Consider the following 22,089-nt stretch of genomic DNA (forward strand, 5'->3'; position numbering starts at 1 on the left):
TCCTGAGTCCTATAAGTCATCCTAGCAAATTATTGAACCTGAAGGATTCGTGGGATCCCCTGAATTTATAGTCAGTTAGTCAGATGTGCAAGTGGCCTAGGGATCTCCATACTTGTGGTTGACATCTGAAGTGAGGGCTGACTTACTGGAGACTGTACCCTAATCTCATGTGGTTGGTATTAACCTGGGTGGTTAGTGTCAGAACTGCATTACAGTACTACACCCTGGGGATGTTTTTTTTTTATTGCATATAACAATTTCTCTCACACCCACACATAAATTCTGTTAGCTTCCCTGGCCACTGAGGGCTGTGAGAGGGGAAGTCTTCTTCTCCCTTCCCCAGAGGAACGGCTCCTGAGATGGCCAGACAGAGGGTGGTGTCAGGGCCAGGAGGAGTGTGCCTGTGGCCCTCTTCACTCTTAGTCCAGGGGACCGCCCTCTGTACAGTCAGGAGCTGCCGTGGCTGAGCATATGAGTGTGAGAGTGGGTGTTCCCATGCAAACCTGTATGTCTGTTCCCGGCAGGCCCCAAGCAGCAGACGAGTGCGGTGGTTTAAAGCAGAGACTCTGGAGTTAAAATCCCAGCTCTTGTGTTCCAGTTGCACTCTAGCTGTGTGGCCTTGGGCAAGTTGCCTAACCTCCTAACTTGAGACCAAGATTTTTTTTTTAATATTGATTTCAGAGAGGAAGGAAGAGGGAGAGAGAGATGGAAACATCAATGATAAGAGAGTCATTGATTGGCTGCCCCCTGTACTCCCTACTGGGGATCGAGCCTGCAACCCAGGCATGTGCCCTTGGCCTGAATCGAACTTGGGACCCTTCAGTCCGCAGGCCGACGCTGTATCCACTGAGCCAAACTGGCTAGGGCCCTGGGGATGTTTTTAACTTTCCTAGGCCTCAGTTTCATCCATCTGTAAATTTGGGGTAATCATATCCTGTGCAGTAAATGTCTGTTTATTTACTCAGTAACATGCTTGACACATAATAAGCACTCAGTGGATATAGTCTCCTCCTGTTCCTATGAGTTAATCTCCAATGAATACCAAATCAAAATCAGTTAGTTGTTTGAACAGAGGTGACTGAAAATTCAAAATAATAAAAAAAATTTAAAGATATGTACATATATTTTTATTATTTTGAATCATATATATATAAAATAACAGTCAATTCCCTCTGTAACCACTAGTGAAAAGGACACATGTGGCTTGGTGTGCCTTTCTTGCACAAAAGATTAAAGTATCCCTGGTAGCTGCAGCAGCAGATGATGATGACAATGACATTGACAATAATACTAGCAACTCTGTGAGAGCACTACTGCAAACCAGACACTGTGCTAGGTTCTCCTCATATCTCATCTCACTTCATCTTCACAACCATCTTAAAAATATATCCAAATCTCTTGCTCAACACCTCTCCCACCACCACTGCAGACTAAAACACCATCCCCTCTTGCCAGAACCTCTGTAACAACTTCTTTTTGGTCTCCCAGCTTCCACTTTTGCCCCCTTAAAGTCTCTAGTCAAAATAACGTGTTTAAAACATGGCATATCAACTTAACACTGCAAAAAAAATCTCTCAATGACTTCCCACTGTATTTAGAACAAAACCCTCTCAACTCATCCATCATGTTCCTCCTCACTCACTCTGAACTACCTACTGTGGCCCTGTTGCTTCTCAAATAGGCTATGCTTGCCCCCAACTCAGGGCCTTTATCTTTCAGGTTCACTCTGGCTGGAAAGCTCTCCCCCAAATCATCTTTTGGTTGATGTAAACTTTTCAGGGAGGATTTCCTTGACCACCCTATCCAAGGAACCACACACAGACACACACACACACACACATTTCTCATTAACCCCTATCTCCACTTTATTTTCTTCGTAGATTTATCACATATAAAGTTATTTATATATTTACTTTTTGTCTACTTAAGAAAAGAATGCAAGCTAAATGAGAGCAAAATGGCTTTTGTTCACCACTGCACCCATAGCACTTAGAATATTTCCTGGCATTTAGTGATACTCAGGTAACTGTTGATACTTCAGCTATAAACACTATTTGTTTCCTGTGGCTGCTGCGACCAATTGACACAACTTAATGGCTTAAAACAACACAATTTATGCTCTTACAAGGTGGGAGCGGGCTAGAAGGGATCAATAGGGGAAAAGCAGGGACATATGTAATACTTCCAACAACAAAGATCTAACTTAAAATATAATAATAAAAATATATAAATAAACACAGAACCATTTCAAATGTATGAAGGGGAAGATAGCCACTTCCAGAATGGTGGAGTAAGGACTTCCATGTATCTGCTCAAAAAATCAACAAGAGTACTAGCAAACATTATCAGAATCAAATATTTTAGATCTCTGAAAATTAAACAAAGGCTTACAATAATTCACGCAGCATTTATTCAAGACAAATGGCTGAACCTCAATAAGAAAAATGAGCTACGTGGCAGGCATTTTAACTTGCTCTCTTCCCACCCTCCTCTCACCAGCTTGACAGTAGCCTTGATTTCAGCCTAGCAAACATTTCTGGGGAGCCTCACACTTCACCAGTAAGTATGAAGCTCCCTAAAAGCCCCATCTTCAAAACACTGTCATTACCTGACCATTGTGGTGGTTCCTGGTAAACTCCCACTCACAGGGCTTATATTTATTTGACCTGACTCAGCGCCTGGTCACCTTGAACAGCCTTTTCCCTGGGGTGATTATCAAAACCATCAGTGGCAAGTGATGCTTTAACACAATAGCTGCCTGAAATGGTGCTAAGAGTTGGAGTAGTTGAAGAAATATAGGCCAGAAATTACCCAAAATTGACAAACTCCTTAACCTACACAGCCAAGAAGCTCAATGAACTCCATATAGGATAAACTCAAAGAGCACCACACTGAAGTCTATCATAATAAACTATTAAAAGACAAAGACAACATCTAGTAGGTTTGGCTCAGTGGATAGAGCATCAGCCTGCAGACTGAATGGTCCCAGGTTCGATTCCGGTCAAGGGCACATGCCCAGATTGCAGGCTCAATCCCCAGTGTGGGGCATGCAGGAGGCAGCTTATCAATGATTTTCTCTCATCATTGATGTTTCTACCTCCCTCTCCCTCTCCCTTCCTCTCTTAAATCAATAAAAATATATTTTAAAAAAAAGACAAGGACAAGACAAATCTTGAATCTAAGAAGTGATGTACTACATAGAAGTGCTCCTCAATAAGATTGTCAGAAACCATGGTGGCCAGAAGGCAGTAGGATGTACATTCAAAATGCTAAAGGTAAAAAATTGTCAAACCAAAAATTCTATATCCAGCAAACATATTCTTATTAAACAAAGAACATAAGACATTCCCAGCTAAACAAAACCTGAAAGAATGCCTAGCTAGCAGGTCTGCCCTTCAAGAAATACTAGTCCTTCAGGCTGAAATGAAAGGACACTAGACAGTAACTTAAATCTACATTGAGAAATAAAAGAGATCAGTAAAGAAAACTACAATCAAACTATATAAAAGACGGTACAAATGTATTTTTTGCTTGCAACTTTTTTCTTCTATATGAGTTAAAAGACAACTGAATAAAGGAACAGTTATAAAACTATGTTAATATGTAAAAAAAAATACAGTTTGTATGAAAATGAAAGCACAAAGGAGGGGAAAGGTAATGGATCCATATAGGTGGCAAAGTTTTTGTACACTATTGAAATTAAATTGGTATTAACCTGCACTAGATTATTAGAAGTTAACTGTAATACACAGGATACCCACTATGAAAATACCTTTAAAAATACAGTAAAAGGGGATGCTTTCCCCCTCCCCACGAGGGAGTCTGTACTTGTTCTTTAATAAATTCCACCTCTACTATACAAAAAAAAAAAAAAAAAAAAAAACAGTAAAAGAAATAATAGAGGAACAAAAAAGACATAGGATATACAAAAAAATACCAAATAGTGGATGTAATCCCTACCTGATCAGTACTTATAATAAATGTAAATTGATTAAACACTCTAATAAAAAAACCACTTAGAAATTGGGAGAACAGATAAAAGGGGATATGAAGGGGATTTTTTAAAAGATATTTTTATTGATTTCAGAGAGGAAGGGAGAGGGCAAGTCAGAGGGAAACATCATTGATGAGAGAGAATTATTGATAGGTTGCCTTCTACATACCCCCATTGGGGATTGAGCCCCCAATCCAGGCATGTGCCCTGACCAGGAATTAAATTGTGACCCTCTGGTTCATGGGTCGATGCTCAATCACTCAGCCACACCAGCAGGGCTATTCTTATTTTTTAAATGTACACACGACCCTCTTAGAGATCCTCAGGTGGTCTCGCAGGTGAAAAATCATATTATAATATGACCCTAGTTCTGAAAATTAGGTGTGAACATCCCAGGTATTTACTACTATTAACTTAATACTTCTGAAATTATTAGCTTCAAAGATAATTAAACAATTAGAACCTTTTTAAAGGTCCTCATAAAAGATCAAGACCAAAAGTGCTTGGTCTCCTTTTCATCTAAGAGCCTTTTGCATATTAATCATGAAGTAGCAGAATTAACACTCCAGTTTCTTTTCCCCTTTTGTAATTATAAACATTCCTGGGTTTTTTCCTGGCTAATTTCTAGTTTTCACTATAACTGCCATATTTTCTGTTTCTGAGAGAAAGGGAACTCATTAAAAAAAACGAGTGCTGCACTAGCTGGTTTGGCTCAGTGGATAGAGACTCCGCCTGCAGACTGAGGGTCTCAGGTTCAATTCCAGTCAAGGGCATGTGCTTGGGTTACGGGATCAATCCCCAGTAGGGGGTGTGCAGGAGGCAGCCAATCAATGATTCTCTCTCATCATTGATGTTTCTATGTCTCTCTCCCTCTCACCTTCCTCTCTGAAATCAATAGAAATATATTAAAAAAAAAAAAAAAAAGATGATTGCAGTGGACTAATCAAACACTGCAGCCAGGCTTCCTGGAATATGGAACCAGGACACAGAAAGCCGTAGGAACTCAGGCAGGTGCTGTCAGACGACTCTATAGAACTATTTGGTTTCTCTCTGCCTGCTTTGGGCTTCTTTTTATGTAGATCGACATTTGCTCTTCAGCACACACATGGCCAAACGTGGGCTGCTCTAGTTCAACAGAATATGGAGAATCTCTGCTACATTTCCCCTACAATACAGACTCTCTAACATTGTTTATTAGGATTCCTATTCTCAGGCCTGGTCTTCTTGATCTTAGTGCAAAATTAACTTGTCATCCAATAGGACCTTTCATGTTTTGTGTTTGTTTGTTTTTAAATCTTCACCCAAGGATATTTTTCCATTGATTTTTAGAGAGAGTGGAAGGGAGGGGAAGAGACAGAGAGAAATTTGGATGTGAGAGAAACACATCGATTGGTTGCCTCCTGCACAAGCCCCAACCACGGCTCAGGCCGGGGAGGAGCCTGCAGGTATGTGCCCTTGACGGGAATCGAACCTGGGACCCTTCAGTCCGCAGGCTGGCACTCCACCTACTGAGCCAAACCATCTAGGGTATGGATCTTTTAAAATAAAATTTCCTGCCTTAGTCGGTTTGGCTCAGTGAATAGAGCGTAGGCCCAAGGACTGCAGTGTCCCAGGTTTGATACCAGTCAAGGGTATATACCGCGGTTGCAGGCTTAATCCCTGGCCCTGGTTGGAGTGTATGAGGAGAGGCAACCAATTGATGTGTCTCTCTCACACTCATGTTTCTCTGTCTTTCCCCCTCCTTTCCACTCTCTGAAAATCAATGGGAAAATATCCTTGGATGAGAATTAACAAAAATAAATAAAGTTTTCTCTTACCTGTAAGTCAACCTTTACATAAATGATATCTAACCCATCCGATAGAGGAAGAGAGGGTAGAAAGGAGAAGGGGGAGGGATAGCTGAGAAACCTCACCTTGTAGTCAAAATATTTTTTATTTACAGAGAGAACTCAATTGCTAGGGTAATGATAGAAACACCAGTTAAGAGATAGAATTTTTTTGTATGTTAAAATTTATATTTTAAAATAGTACTTAAAGATGCATTAAATATAGCTAAGAAGACAAAAAATGTATAATTGATAGGTCCTTAAAGCCTCATGCCTCCTCACTCAATCAACAGCTGAGACGTTAAATGACTTGTGTAGAGCTAGCAATAAGGTTCAGGGCCCAAATCAGACTTTCAGTCTCCTGACTCTACCAGGCCAGAGGTTCCTTATTCCTGGCGCACTAGTTCTTACAAAGATGGTGGCCTTACCAAGAGGCATAATGGAGAGGTATTTGCCTCGAAACTTGCTGGTGATTTTGATTTCCTGATGCAATGTCCAGCCATTTTTTGACTCAGCATGGTGTGCAGCAGCCGGGGGATGATGACTCACCTTGAAAAAATCAGTGATTCAAATTAAGAAGAAAGAAAGGAAAAGGAGAAGGTATTGCCTAGTAACTGGTGGTGAACACCCGAAATTCATACTTGCCATTTTTACACTTATACCAGCATAGAAGCCTGAAGGAAAAGAAGGCAGTGTGGGATGACAGGGACTGAAATTTCTGCAAACACACCAGGGGAGTGGTGGTGGGGGGAGTGGAGGGGAGGAGCAACCAACAAATCATGCCTTTCTTAAAAAAGAAAAAACGTGTCACCGCCCTGAGGCACCTTTACCTGCTCACAGAGGGATCGGTACCCGTTCTCTTCTAATCGGTCTAGTTCAAAAGTCTCCCCAAGGAGTGGGTTGAATGGCTTGCTGGTACGGGAGACAGTAGTGGAGTAGGAAGACACGGTGAAAGCTGCAACATAACAGAGCTGTTCTAGAGAGTTCTCACATTTTGCAGCTCGATCTAACAGCTCATGGTATTCCAGATCTTCAGTAAGGCGCTGAAGCATGGACAAGGGTTCATTAAAGTTTACCTGTCAGGAGAAAACAGATATAAAAACTTTGCCCACACATCTATCAGAGACAAATTAATTTTTCTGCAGGTGGAGAAACATACTGAGTTGTCATGGTGATAAAGCAAATCACTAGGAAGAGGCCTTTGCTAGGTAGAGCAACTCTAAGATCTAACCTGGAAGCAATCCATTCTCCCTAGTCAACTGTTCATGTCAGTGAGTGGTATACACCACCTTTTCATTTACTATAAACTCTTTGGGATGGGAACCATGCCTCCTGTTCATCACTGCATATGCAGTTACCAGTGCCTCACACAGGAGACTATCATCAAATAGGTAATGAATGAATAAAAGAGGAAATGTATTTTAGCACAAGTATACCCAGAGAGGAAATTAGGTATTTAACATTGTTGAGAGAGGAAAGAAAGAGTAGTAATTTTTAAGTACAGGCATGTCCTGGCTAGTGAAACGAAAACATTACAAAAGTTACTCCTGGACCAGATGATCTCTAAGTATCGGTTCAGTTCTTCATCAGGCCAGGATTCTGAGTTCTTAGCCCTGAGGCTGGACAGTTGTTTTCTTGGACCTGGAGTGCTCTTAATGGGGCTTAGAGCCAACTTAGGGCACTCAACCACTGAATATCTGTGTATTTCTGCTGGGGAGAAGACAGATGTTCATTCACCTGAGCATTCACTTACTCATTCCACAAGTATTTATGGAGACTTCATGTGTGTCAGACCGTATGCTACTCACTGGGTGTAGAGAAGGGAACAAAAGAGACACTGTCTCCCCAGTATCCCCCTTAAAAATAGCATTACTTTCTAAATTGACTGGGATTTAAGATGACATTAGTTATTTTTTAAAATGCTATATAAAAACAAACAAACAAACAAACCGTTTCAGCTTCTAGGCTAGCCCATAAAGCTTACTTAATCTGCAATACAGCTGAATAGGCCTGGATATCACTAGCTGGAGTTCTGAGTCCAGGGAACAGAGGAAGGAAAAAAAAATCCTTTCTAGTGAATAGAGCTGGCCTACAGCAACATTTCTGTTAAACCAAACCAAAACACTCTTCTTTCCGACAGTCCATCTCTTTTTCATCTTTGTCCAGCCTCCTACCTGCCAATCCTTGACCCTGATCAGACTCCCCTCATATTTACTGTCCTCCCGATTATAAAACATCTTGTAATTTAAAAATTACATATGAAGCCCTAGCTGGTTTGGCTCAGTAGATAGAGCGTCAGCCTATGGACTGAAAGGTACTGGGTTCAATTCCAGTCAAGGACACATACCCAGGTTTCGGGCTCAATCCCCAGTGGGGGGCATGCAGGAGGCAGCGTATCAATGATTCTCTCTCATCACTGATATTTCTATCTCTCTCCCTCTCCCTTCCTCTCTGAAATCAATACAAATATATTTTTTTAAAATTACAAATGAAGGAAAAAATTTACCTGAAATGCCATCAGCCAAAGATAACCATTACTTGATAACCATTAATATTTTTACATTGTTTCTATGTATTTGTACATGTCTAGGTAGTATACAGAGCCTACTTTTTCTCTGAGGAATATACCAAGCATTTCTCTGTGAAAATTTCCCAAAGAAGACAGAGCCACGGTACCAACATTAGAACACTGCTCTTATAGGAAGTAGAATCTACCCTCCCTCAACAAATAGCACCACTCTCCAAAGTCACGCTCTTGGCCCTGACAGAAGAGCACTGTGACAAGAAACATGCACACCAAGAGGGGCGACAGACTGACAGAGCTTCCATCTTCCAAGGTGCTGATTAACTATGCCAACAAAATTTCTCATTGGCAAAATTTCAGGTGACACTAAGTAATATTTCCCGACATTCAGAACTGGGGGTGGGTGGTATCCTCTCCAAATGGCTAAAAGACATCTGAGCACTGCCTGAGTCTAGAATCATTGCATTCTTAAGCTATCACTGCTTTTCCCACATACACAACCCTGGCCCTGAACTGTTCCTGGGACCATAGTTTCTCTAAAAGTACCAAGCTTTTTATATCAGTCATTTTATCCCTTGGAGGCCTAATAGAAAAACAAACGAATCTGTGAATTTTAAGTGGAAGGAAGCAGAGAACTGGTAGCAGAGAATTGGTTATATAGCTGATGGACAGTTGGGCAGCCCAAAAAGACAAGCTGGAGATGAGTAACAGCAGGGACAGAGAAAAGCAGTGGTGTTACTGTGGCCCAGAGCCTGAGGCATCAGGCAGAAGCTAAGGACCCTATAATTACCTTGGAGTTTCTCCCTACTCCAAACTCCTCCTGGTGCCTGGCACTGGTGGAGCTTCCGTGCCAGCAGACACGGAAGTCCGAGCAACATCCTAGGGGGGCCAGCTTTCCTGTGACACAGCATAGGGCAGGGCAGGGCGAGGACTAGACCTGGAGGCAAACAGGTACAGGACTGCACATTCCTAGTGGCAAAGTCAACAAGGAACTAATGGTAAAGGAGGACGGGGAGGTCACCTGCACTAGGAAGTGGTTTCTAAGCAGGGTCTGCATTTCCAAGGCTGTGGAGACCTGCCTCTCCAGCGCACCTTACCAAGGTGCTTCCTTCAAGGCATCAGACAAGTGGGGCATCTTTTTAGGCCCCCAGTGAACCAGTTATTTTGTTTCACTCAAGGCCTTTTCTGGAGGTCAACATTTTTCTAACAGAAATCATACACACTTACATATAAATTTATTTGTTTTCCAAGACCCAGTTAACTAACCACTTCAATATTTGCTAAACGGTGTATGTGCTAGGTACTGGGGAAGCATCAAGGTTCCAAAGACAATTAAGACACAGTCTCTGTCCATGAGGAACACAGTCCATGTCCACTGGTCCACAGCCCCACGAGGGGAGGAGAATGCTTTCTGTATTTCTGTATGCCTCGGGCCTGGCTATGGGTAGAACCTGCAGCCACTCTCCACTATCTATTCTTCCCTCCTTCTACAAGTAGTAGAACCCCCAATTTTTAACTAGGTTTTGCCACCAAAAATAGTCTTCATTGCCAGCCTCTTCCCCAGCTAGCTGTGGCCACATAACTAAGTTCTGGCCAAAGAGATTGAAGTGAAAGGGTTTATGCAATTTCCAGGAGCAAGCCCTTCTTTTCTTTCCTTCCTGCTGGCTGGAATGAGACCCTGAAGGCCCACACTGGAGCAGTCATGTAGGACCTAGAAACGGAGGCCATAGGCGGCAGAGCAAGAGGACAGAAAGAGCCTGGTCTGGACACTGCAGAGCACAGTACCAGCCCTGAGCCACCTACTTCCTGACTTTCACATGACAATGAGTTAAGCTAATATTTGTTTAAGGCAGGGGTTGGCCAGGCTCTTTCTGAAAAAGGTAAAATAATAAATATTTAAGCTTTGAGGGCCACATGGTCTCTGTCACAATCATTCAATTCTGCTCTTGAAGGACAAAAGCAGCCACAAGAAGCAATCGAATGAGTGCCACTGTGTTCCTATAAAACCTGATAGACACTAACATCTAAATTTCACATAATCATCACGTTATGAAAAATTATCCTTCTTCTGATTTTTTCAATCATTTAAAAACATAAAAACTGAAATTTATATAATCTTATTAACCAAAACAAGCAAGTGATATACACTGCCCAGACATAAACGATAGAACCTGAAGCACAGGAGAGGTAACATCTCACCCTGACCAGATGCACGGATGAAACTGTGCTGAATCCTCAAGAAAAGGGTATTTATTTTTAAAAAAGTGGCAAGGGTGGGTGGGAAGCTGCTGAAATTTCGAGCAGAAAGAGCAGTGTGTGCAAATGCCCCTCGGGAAAAGACAAGATGCCTCCGAGTACCTGAAGGGAATTCCCAGTGACCAGAACACCCGATGTGTGAGCACAGCTTGTCCTCAGGGAGGAAGTAGCAAGCCCACCAAGGAATCTGGTCTGCTCTCAAAGCCATAGAGGTCTAGTGAAGGACTTTCAGCTAAGGAGTGACATGACCACATAGTCAACAAAAAGATCATTTTGACAACAGTGTGGACAGACTGGAAGAGGGCGTAATTGGAGGCAGGGAAGTCAGCCCAAACACCATGGCAATGGTCCTCACCTGCTTGGTTGAACTGCTTTTGTTTCTATGCTCCCCAAACATTTGTATGCACAGTACTTCAAACAACACTATCATAGGAAATATCTTCATGTTTGTCTCCTTTAAACCGCATACTTTTTGAAAATAGAGACTATTATCTTTGCATGGCTAACATAGGAATCTGCTCTTAAACTACTGACACAATGCATCTGATTCTAGGTGATCTGGAACACACCAGATCCACAGCTCACACTGGAGCAGATCACTGTAAGGGACAAAGGGTAACAAAGACCATGCACAGATTGCCACAGTCGTGGGAGGGACCTCACAGCAGCTCCCTTCCACTGAAGCCTGGTGTGAGAACCTCACCGGCATGGGGATCTTAGAGAGTTCTTTTCCGATGCAGTTCTTCATGATGCTCCACAGATTGAGGCTATAGTTGGGTTTGTATGGTATTTTAGTTCTCTTTTCCTTCTTGGTCTCTTCCTGTTGAAGCTTGTTCTAAGAACAAAACAAAGCCATTCAATCTCCCACAAAGAACAGAAACCCAGTATTATAACCTTCCCTTCCCCCATGCTAAAAAGTATTTCTAAAAAAACAACAATCAGTACTTTCTGTTTCTCTTGGTGCGTTACAAGCAAATCCTTGAGAATCACACCTCAAGTCCCTCACTTCAGATAACTCCCAAATAAGAGTTACCTGTTCATCAAGGCTGATGTCACTGCTGGCTCCACTGATGTTGCTGCCAGTACGTCTACACGGATGGGAAATGTATGAGAATTAGAACAAAGACCAGAACTAGAGTTTGGTCCTCGCCATTCTTTACAAAGCAGAATGCTAAGCATGCTGCACAAACTTAATGGGTGATCGAATGACACGTAGAATAAAATATGTCTGAACTTAAACATCTCTGGTCAGGTAAAAAAGCTAACAGTTTCCACTTACTCAAGGAAAAGGTCCTAGATCTCAGTATGATACTCCCCTTGAAGCATTTCTAACCTGTGCACGGTCAGATACGTTCATTCTTATCAGGATCAAAGATAACTTACTTGTGGCCTAAATTTTCAGGCATGGTGATGATCTCAGGAGCATCAAAAAATTCATTCTCATCATCCTCATCGCTCATGTCTCCTTTGCCGGAGCAGCACTGATCTGCAAGGAGAAAAGCCTTGTTTATTTACTTTGGTCAAAACGTGGCTCAGCAGGATTTTTAAATACGAGTCACAAACAAAGCAACAAGTGGTAGAAAGCAGTGGAAAAGACAGAAGAAATCCGTGGCACCAATTGCATTTCACATGAGTCACTGATTCAGGAGAATTTGGAGTTCTTCTACCAACTGCAGAAAACGCCCTGGCTCCACGCAGAACAGGCTACCCAGAAGCCCAGCTTCTTACCTTTGCCTGGACCCGCACTGCCAGAAGGGTGTGCTGGCAGCACCTTGGCTCCTCGGAAAGCCCTCTCCAGGTGGTTATGCTGCTTTGCCAACTGCTCCAAGGTCTCCTCCAGCCGGATCCTCTGGTCTCGCTCATACTGGAGTGACTTCTGCCATTTTTTACTATGGGTCTGGGCTAACTTAAGAAAATCTCTGCAAGCCTGTAGGGGAAAAGAGTTAATAAGTGTCACTCAACTAATCAGAGACACCCCTCAGGCCCTGTGAACCCATTCTGGGAACTTTACAGGCAGATTACAAAGGCAGACTTTCCCTGTTAATTCCCAGTAGCAGGGAGAGCCAGCTCCAAGAGGCAACGAAGGTCGACTCCCGAAAACAAAATGAGCATGGTTGTCACGGTTCTTTCATATTTTCCTGGTCATGAGGACTAACCAAATGCCAAGGGAGCAATAAACCTAGACAAAGTATTTGTGGCAACATCACAGAGGGCAGCTATGTGAACTACACCGAAAAAAAAAAAATCTATCAACTGAAAGAAAGAGGAGGAAAAGCATAGGACTGTTTTCAATAAATTCTCCACTAAACCCAAGTCACCTAAAGCTGAAGAATTCAGGCACTGAGAGTAGAGAATCTGCACTGAATTGACCAAATATGGGGACACTGACTTTGTTTTTATTTTGGTCACTAAGAGAAACAACTGACCATAAAAATTAGAAGCCTACCTGAGGAATCAAAGGAAGGCTCTAGAGACAAAACACAAATCTGATCAGATCATTGGCTCCCTGCTGTTACTGGGACCAAATCAAAATCACCGGTTATGAATATAAAGGACCCTTCACAGGTTACCACCTGCTTTTTATCCTCCTTCCCAGGATCCTGGTGATTCCCATTTCCTGGAGCGACATATTTCTGTCAGGCCTGCCTACGTATCATAGCATATGCTATTCGCTGTGCTTAGAATGCCCTCTCCTCCCCCTTTTCTCTACTTGGCCAAGACCTCTTCACTGTTTCAGATCTATGGCAAATGTTTTTCTTCTGTGACACCTCCCCACCCCCCAGTCGCTTAAGCACCCAGTCTCTTCTGTACATTTCCACAGCACTTGGCACACACCTCTATTCTATACCAGCCACAGCAGCATGACTGATGTGCAGTATATCCAGATGGATCATACACAACTTGAAGACACAATTTATGGTTAATTCATATACTTATCTTCAGCTCCTTAGTAGCTTTGTACATAGTAGGAGCCTGATAAAGTTTGCTTAATAAATAAATAAAGCAATGTATATTTAAAATTAAATGCCCTGTTCTAGAGAAACTATAAGGTAAGTAAAATTTCTCCACCCCTGGTTTTGATTATTGCCTCTAGGCTAAATGACTGTGAAATCAGTAATTCCAGCTCTGTGCTCATGGAGCTTTCAGACCAGAATATCCAGTTGCCTATTCAGTGGCTCAAAGTAATCTCAAAATCTGTGGGTCCCAAAGTGAACTCACCATGTTCCCTTTCTGACTCTGCTTCTCCCTTGGTGTGCCCCATGGCACAATAGTTCCAGGGCCCTTCCACGTACCCAAGGCAAAAAACCAAGACGCATCCTTGATTCTGAGTTTTTAGTCCCTCCTACATCCAATTATCTAGTCCTATCAATTCTTCTTTAATGTTTCTGGAATTGCATACTTCTTTCCATCCTCCATACTCAGAGGCAGTACATACACTGGAGTTGGGTTGTTGGGGCTCTAATCACAGCTCCATCTCAATATCTAGCTATGCAACTCTAGGCAAGCAATTTAACCTCTCTGTGCTTCACCTTCCTTATCTGTAAGAAAGTAACAACAGTAACTACCTTAACCATTTGTACGCCATAAGCATCTATAGACACAAGCAGCAGACCGTTTTTAATTGAATTCAAAATATTGTGGTAGTTAACTGGTTAAAGAGTTGTAGCTTTATATATAAAGCATTTAGAACCAATATGGCTCACAGTAAGCATTCAACAAGGTGTCAGCGATTATACTAAGTCTGCACCAAAATCGATCTTAACCTCTTTTAATGCACTACTACCAAACCCAGTTAGTATGATCTGCACCTCATCTTCTCCACACTCAATTCCTTTCCAGTCTCATCTCTAACTGCTACTTGCTCCACTAATAATCAATTACCAGCAGTTCCCAGACTTTGGAGAGAAGGAGGAATCTGCTTAGGCCACACCTCTACCTGGATCAACTCTTCTCTCACTCCCTTTTAATAATATTGATCATAACTAATATTTAGTGAGACAATATTACATCAAACATTTGCTGAACACTTTATATCAATCTACATATATAAAACCCTAATATGCAAATAGACTGAACTGCGGAACAACTCAACAACCGGTCACTATGATGTGCACTGACACCAGGGAGCGCACGCAGAACATGAAGGGCATCAGCCACGGCAGGATGGTGGAGCAGGTGAGTGGGGGCACCAGACCAAGGCGGGGCGCTGGTCGCTGTCATTGGGGCGAGCCTCTGGTGATTACTGAAAATTCTTTGCTCTCACATGCTGCAGTCCCGCTGGGCACCTGCACCTGCTGCCAGCACCAGAGTCACTGCACGACCCGCTGCCGGTGCCCAGCGCCAGCCCCAATTACTCGATGCTGTCAGCGGGTGCAAGCGGTGGCTGCTGGTCCCAATTGTCCCTCAGGGCTTCTCCACCTCCCCTGCTCCTGAGGAGCAATCGGGGCTGGCAGCCGCTTCTTACACCCACTGCCAGCGATGGCCCCGCTTGCACCTGCTGCCAGTGCCAGAGCAGCTGCTCACACCCGCAGCCGGCCCTGATTGCCCCTGAGAGCTTCTCCACCTCCCCCTGCTCCTGAGGGGCAATCGGGGCAGCAGCTGCTGCTCGCACCTGCTGACAGCATCGCCCCGCTTGCACCTGCTGACGACACATGGTGAGCGGGCCGGCGCTGTCAACACATGGGAGCGGTAGTGGGAGGGACCAGGCAGGGGCGCGGAGACCCACCCCTGTGCCCACCGCAGCCTCGCAACCCACAATTCCTTTCAAGGTGCACAAATTCATGCACTGGGCCCCTAATTATCTAATAAAAGCCTTTCAACAACTTTGTGAGAAGCTTACTAGTATAGTCATCATTTACCAAAAAGGAATTGAGGTTACAGAGGAAGTAGGTTGCCCCAGGCTATATAGTTAACCAAGGCAGCTGAACTTAATTGCCTTTTTCTTTTTTAAAAAATATATTTTTATTGACTTTAGAGAGAAATATCAATGATGAGAGAGAATCACTGATCCAATGCCTCCTGCATGCCCTCTACTGGAGAACAAGCCCACAACCCAGGCATGTGCCCTAACCAAGAATCAAATCATGACCTCCTGGTTCATAGGTCATCACTCAACCATTGAGCCACGCTGGCCGGGCTAACTGCCTTTTTTCATAGGCAGGCTCTCTTTGGTCTTTCAGAATTCAGCTGAATTCTAATTCTATGCGCTATATCAGCAGCCAGTGCTCATTTCTGTCATGACTTGTCACAGTCCTACTGATCTGGTAACTTCTGTCCCCTCATCAGAGAGTAATGTTCCTGAGGGCAGGGACCACACCCACATCTGTGTTTTGGTTTTTTTGTTTTTTAATATATTTTATTGATTTTTTACAGAAAGGAAGGGAGAGGGATAGAGAGTTAGAAACATCGATGAGCGAGAAACATCAATGAGCTGCCTCCTGCACACCCGCTACTGGGGATGTGCCCGCAACCAAGGTACATGCCCTTGACAGGAATCTAACCTGGGACCCTTTAGTCTGCAGGCCAATGCTCTATCCACTGAGCAAAACTGGTTAGGGCTGTGTGTGTTTTTTTAATTTATTTTTTTATTGTCTAAAGTCTTACTTAGGCCCACATCTGTCTTATATTCCTTAGCATAGTGCCTAGGAGACAGAAGGTACGAAATAGATGTCCACTTAATTAGCAAATGGATATACTAACAGTGTCAAACTTAATCCCCTGAGATTCACTTTGGTAGTAAAAAAAAAAGCTACAGCCTATGAAATTGAGTAAAATGTATTCTTCCTTTGGGATAAAAGCCCCTTCAGGGATGTGATGTGCTAATACTGTAATTTCCAACATGCATATTACACTATCGGCCTTGCCACTATCACCTAAAAGGTATAAAGGAAAGACAGTGATAAAAAACACATTTTAAGCAATAACCAGCTATGAAAGGGATACAGGCAGTGCACTAGGAGAGAAAAGAATAAGACCCAACTTTCCTCTGACTCCCAAGCAATCATTCCCTTTAACACAACTTAGGGAAGAACTGCCCCGAGGAACAAAGATGAGCAGTTTCAAGAGTAAAGTCTAAACTAAACTTTCAGCTTTATGAGAAATTTTTTAATCAAGAGGTGTTTTATTTAGCAAATTTTTCACATCTAGAGTAGAAAAAAATTGTCATGGAGTAGGGTGTTCACCTGACAAGGATAAGAGGTGACATTCACTACCAGGAGACTTGGGTCTGAGTTGTTCTATTACTTATTCACTATTAATTGGACTGTATGACTTATGAGGACCAGCAGAGCAGGTGTCATTAAGAAGTGCCACAGTCTGGAGAATGAGCACACGACTACACCTGAGAAACACAGCATCAGTGCTGATGAGCAGAGTCCTGGAGACAGCTGACCTTCCTGCAGTGGACAAAACAACTGTCCTTTCTACCTTCTGTGAGTCAGAGCTCTGAAGATGAGAAAAATTAAACTTCCCCTTTGTCACAGGGAAGACCTTTGATCTCTAGGAGCCACGCAAGAGCCACACTAGTTCTAAAAAGTCTTATTACCACTCCCCCAACAAGGGAAAATCTGGCCCTAGTGAAGTAATTTCATCCTATTTAATAAGGTAAGAAAAACAACAACAACCTCGCATAAGCCTTTTCTCACAGAGTCCCCTTCTCACTTACATTATGAAATGTCTTCTAGGGTTTGTTCTCAAGTTGAAACTGCTAAAACAACCTGCCAGGTGAGAATCGGTTACCAGTAGAGGAAAAACAGCACTGCTTAAACCAAGTATTCATTTCATACCGATCGCCCAGGATCTGAAATATATCACTAATGCCCATGGGGCTTTGGCTTCATCTAAAGCCTTGCAGCCAAGCAGCAGAAGTACCCCAAACCAGCAACAGCCACTAAGACAGAAGTCACGAGGAGGCAGAGAGGTGGCCCCTTCTTTTTAAACAAAAGTGCCCAAAGCTGAGTATTATTGTCTTACCATCCAAAATTACCCTTGAAATCAAGGAGTAAAGATGGAATAACTACTATGATAAAGCTCTCACTTGATCCAACCCCCATTTACCACACCGTGGGTGAGAATGCATTAGCAACATAGGGATCAGACTCCAACTTAAAGCTCAAAGAACTTGACAGTGGAGGGGCCCATGAGATCTTTTAGTTCCAACAGATAGATCTAGCTCAAAATAAATAAAACCGCAATTCAGAGAGTTACAGGATGCAATTAACATCACCATCAGATGTTCTGCTGGTGCCAGAAACAGGGCTGGAACTATGGACTCCTAACTAACTCCAGCAGCATCCTCCTGACCATTTGAGCAGAGCAGGAAAGTCATTCCATCTGTTCACCCCATTCTATTTCATGCAACAAACAATGTAACTTAAATCCCTCCAGCAGGGAAGCAGGACCTAATGTCCTGTACTTTATCAATTACAATTTCCTGGCATTTTGGAAGAATTACATTTTGAAAGAGGGAAAGGACAAAAAAGCTACACAGACACCATCTGCACTTACGTTGATCATGGCATTGGATGTGATCCTGAAGAGTGTGGCCCGTTCGTTGACCTGCTTGATCTTCTCGTTGCTCTCAGCAGGCAGCCTCAGGGACTCCAGCTCACTGAGGGAGCGCTGCAGCGCAGTGCCGTGCTTGGCTATCAGGTCATTGCATGTGCTCAGGTCCTCCACTTTGCTGGACAAGGTCCGAAGGGTATTCTGCAGCTCTGTCTTGTCAGTTTGTGAGACAGACTCTTCATCTCCTGACTCATCTGCAGAAGCAAAAGGTAACTTACATGATTCCAGGCCCAGAAGTGAGAGCCTGAACCCTGCCAACTCTGCCCACAACCAAACTGACACTCCTCCCATTGTGCGTTCTGACCACCCGACAGCTTACCATTACCAGACTTCTCCACAATGTGGTCCACAGCCCACCTGCATCACAAACACCTGGAGTTCTTCTTATAGGTGTACTCACTGGCCCCACCCCCAGGGACTTTGATTTGGCTAGTGTGAGGTAAGGTCCAGAAACTTGCATTTCGAATAAGCCCCCCAGGTAATTCTGATGCACACTGAAGTTTCAGAACCTAGAGATCAGGATGGAAAAGCTAACTGGCTCCTGGGGTTAGGTATGAATTACTGAGCCTTTACACTTTAGCATGAGGGTTCCAATCCAGCCCCAGCTGATTATTACTGCAAATCCACTATCACTTGTTAGGTGTTCAGTAGGCCCTGTATAACATGGGTTGAGAATCACAGTCTAGCTCCTTATAAACAAAAGATTAATTAATTTATTTGTCTTTTCTGAAGAGGAGAAGAAAATAAAAAAATTATCTTTTCTGACATTATAGCCACATTGCACTGAAATCAATGTGAGGTCTTCTGTTAAATGACTCTCCAATAATGAGTCAAGCAGACAGCTATGTTGTACCTCTCGCTACCAGATCTGTACTTAATACTTTTGTAACTGCAAAGTGTTTCTCCAGCAGTGGCACCTCTTTTGGGCAGGGAGCCAAACATCAGCACTAAATTCAAAACAAAAGAAGTAAGGAAAGACCTAACGCAACTGCTAGGCAGAGAGACAGGGCCAAAATGAAAACATACCCTGTTACCAGAATGTTTACAAAGCAGTGAACTTTCCTTTCACTGCCTAGTAGATAATAAATATGGTATGGGAAATGACAGGGGATAAGAAAAACAACAGATGAACACAAGTCAGCAGATGACCATCTTGGTCAGCTCCAAGTGAATGAGCTCAGTATGCTTAAACTATCAACATCTATGGGGGAAATCCTACCATTTTCCTTGAAGAAAAATACAAAGATTATCAGATTGCTCTTTTTCAGTGAAACTAAGGCAGCAAAATGAAGATGTTTCATAGAAAATGTCACATAAAATGTTTTTGGTAGTCTACGAAGATTGTTTCAACTCCACTAACAAATAGTTAAGGAAAAGTCAAGAGAAAATTAAAAAGTAAGATAAATACAAATTCTGAGTTGTAATAATCCTAAAACTGATCTAGCAATAAAATAATCATTTCTCATAATTGTAAGATAGTCAACTGGCATTAAAAGCCAAAGGATAACTGTTTATGCCTGTATGTCATAAACCTCAACCTCAGCAATCCTGGCATTTGGGCCAGATAGCTAACTCTTTGTTGTGGGTGGCTGTCCTCTGCATTGCAACAGCTTCAGTGGCCTCCCTGGCCTCTACTCACTACAAGCCAAGAGCACCAGCACCTCTCATCTGGGACAAGAAAATGGCTCCAGCATTGCTGAGTGTCCCCTGTAAGGCAGAACTGGCCTCACTTGAAAACCATCTCTCCAGGAGAAACACTGCATGATGTACCCGAGACATCTAGGTGAGAGTTGATAATTAAATGACAATGAAGGATAAAATAAGATTTGTGCGTAAGAGGGGCAAATGAAAAGTTTCCCTGACACAGCGTTCTTTGTTCCCTACCTGATTCTTGCAGCACCTTCACAGCCTTGGCCTTGGCCAGTTCCAGGGCCGTCACCCAGCGCTGCCGCTCCACTTCTGAGCTGGCCTTCAGATGGTAGGTCTGAGTACCCCCATTGGAGATGATGAAGTTGCAGGAGTCCTCCACAGTGATGCTGGCTGTGGCCAGGTTGATGGTACCACGGCAGGTGTGTCTCATTTCTGCCTTTGACCTGCAATAACGAGGCAAAGACATGCTAAATAGAAAGCTGTGGGTGGTTTGCCCTTGATCAATTCCATTTCTTTTCATAACTTTTGAAAATACAGTAGTCTTAAGGAGCAAATTCTAGTATTTCCCTGAAATTCAAGAAACAGTCAGTAGGGATTTCCTTTCAGAGCCCAAGTATTGTTTCTGAGTCAGACTGTATTGCTCTGCTGTTCTTCTCACCCTTAGCTGTTTAAAAAGAGGCTTCATTGAAGTATAAGTATAAACTATAAATTCAGCAATTTTAACTGTATGATTCAGTGAGTTTTGACAATGTACATAACTGTGTAAGCACCTCCACAATCAAAATACAGAATATTTCCATCTCCCCAAGAAGTTCCCTCATGCCCTTTTGCAAGTAGGAATTACTTTTTATTTAGAAAGTTGTAATTATAAAATAGTGCTTTATAAATTCATGCATTTTACATGTACTGAACAATCTCCCCCAAACTGTAACTCAGCCTAAATGAGACCTGTCACACTGCTTAGAATTGTACTGCAGAAGTATAAGGCACACTTACATGATTAGAGTATTAAATATTGACTACAGTTCAAATGATATGAAATAGGAATAAATAGTTTTCTGTGGGAGAAAAGACAAAATAATCATAAAAGAATCATCAGGTGTCTAATCTTTCTCTGCCAGGTTCTTCCCTAAGGTCCACTGACCTCTACTGGTGGCAACTCCTAAGCCATCCTATTAATAGCTAGGAAAGATTCAGCAAATCTGTTCTCGGAGGGCTGGGTGTAAAATTTTTCCCCATCGCTACTGGCAGTTCTATTCATAGACTAACTTTTGAACTTTACAGGACCGCTTGGTGACAACAAGCTACAAGAGACTTCACATGAGCTATCAAGCTGCTAGCACAACTGGGTGTACAGCGTGAACTGTGCTAATTTCCCCATCACCCGCTGGCTATGCCCAGGGACCTGCCTGTTGAGACCGCAGTTTTCCCTGACCAACTTGGAGCATAAAGAGGTCAAAGTCCTTTGCCAACTGCTACAGTGCAAAGCAGAGCCATTTCCCTTTCACTGGAGCCAAGCGGCCAAATACACCTGGCACATCCAGAATCTCTGCAAGCCAAAAATGACACACGCCCGTCCCCAGAAAGTGACTAGGTGTGTTTGAGAGAGTTGGTTTCCTGTGCTTAGGAAGGTAGATTCCCTATTGTTCAGTTTGTCACATGAAACTGGTTTTTCATCCTCAAATGCACAAATGAGCTGTATGGGATGGCCAGGGGGTCTCAACGGACTGGGCCACTTTCCATTCTCTGCACCTGCCACACTGTAACGTGAATCCCTGTTTTTTCTATTCTTCTCTCCCCTCCCCCTCCCCCAAGCTTCAGTTACATTATGAATAATGCAGGCCGAATTACAACCCACAGCTGACTGTCAGCTCACCCTTGCTTTCTACTTCTAAGGTGCTTCTTGGACCTTCTACCTCATTCCTCATAATGTGTTGGTACTTTTCACAAATCACTTCCTAGGAATCTCTGCCTGTTCATCTTCATGAACTAAAAAGTTTCTCAAATTATATAAAGTCTGTAGCAGTTTCAAAAATACAAAGAAATCCTGGGAATAAGGTAGCCTTGACCTCAGGGCTCTTGGGTTTGGGCAAATACACCAATGGCTATACATGATTACCGAAGCTGAAAAAAGGAATTACTTCCAGGGTACAAGGTAAGTTCTTCAGGCACTATAATATTAGGTGGTATTTTCTAGCTAGAAATTTATTCCCTGAAAAGGCCAGTTGAAACAGTAACTCCATCTCTAGAAGCTAGCCAGGAAAACTAATACCATG

The 22,089-nt window shown here is 42.9% G+C and overlaps 1 protein-coding gene across 1 annotated transcript in view; it reads right to left on the minus strand.

Annotated features, from left to right (window-relative positions):
- Positions 1-22,089, minus strand: part of OSBP (oxysterol binding protein) — a 33,888-nt gene that overhangs the window by 8,749 nt on the left and 3,050 nt on the right. Inside the window, exons 2-9 of the mRNA XM_070428076.1 lie at positions 20,048-20,256; positions 18,107-18,357; positions 12,329-12,527; positions 11,984-12,086; positions 11,634-11,688; positions 11,304-11,435; positions 6,651-6,896; positions 6,249-6,369 (exon numbers count right to left, since the gene is read on the minus strand). Of these exons, the coding sequence (XP_070284177.1) occupies positions 6,249-6,369; positions 6,651-6,896; positions 11,304-11,435; positions 11,634-11,688; positions 11,984-12,086; positions 12,329-12,527; positions 18,107-18,357; positions 20,048-20,256 (1,316 nt within the window). The remainder of the gene's footprint in view (positions 1-6,248; positions 6,370-6,650; positions 6,897-11,303; positions 11,436-11,633; positions 11,689-11,983; positions 12,087-12,328; positions 12,528-18,106; positions 18,358-20,047; positions 20,257-22,089) is intronic.

This window comes from Myotis yumanensis, unplaced genomic scaffold, assembly GCF_028538775.1.
Source record: "Myotis yumanensis isolate MYYU_CA2020_CCGP unplaced genomic scaffold, mMyoYum1.0.hap1 SCAF_10, whole genome shotgun sequence".
NCBI lineage: Eukaryota > Metazoa > Chordata > Mammalia > Chiroptera > Vespertilionidae > Myotis > Myotis yumanensis.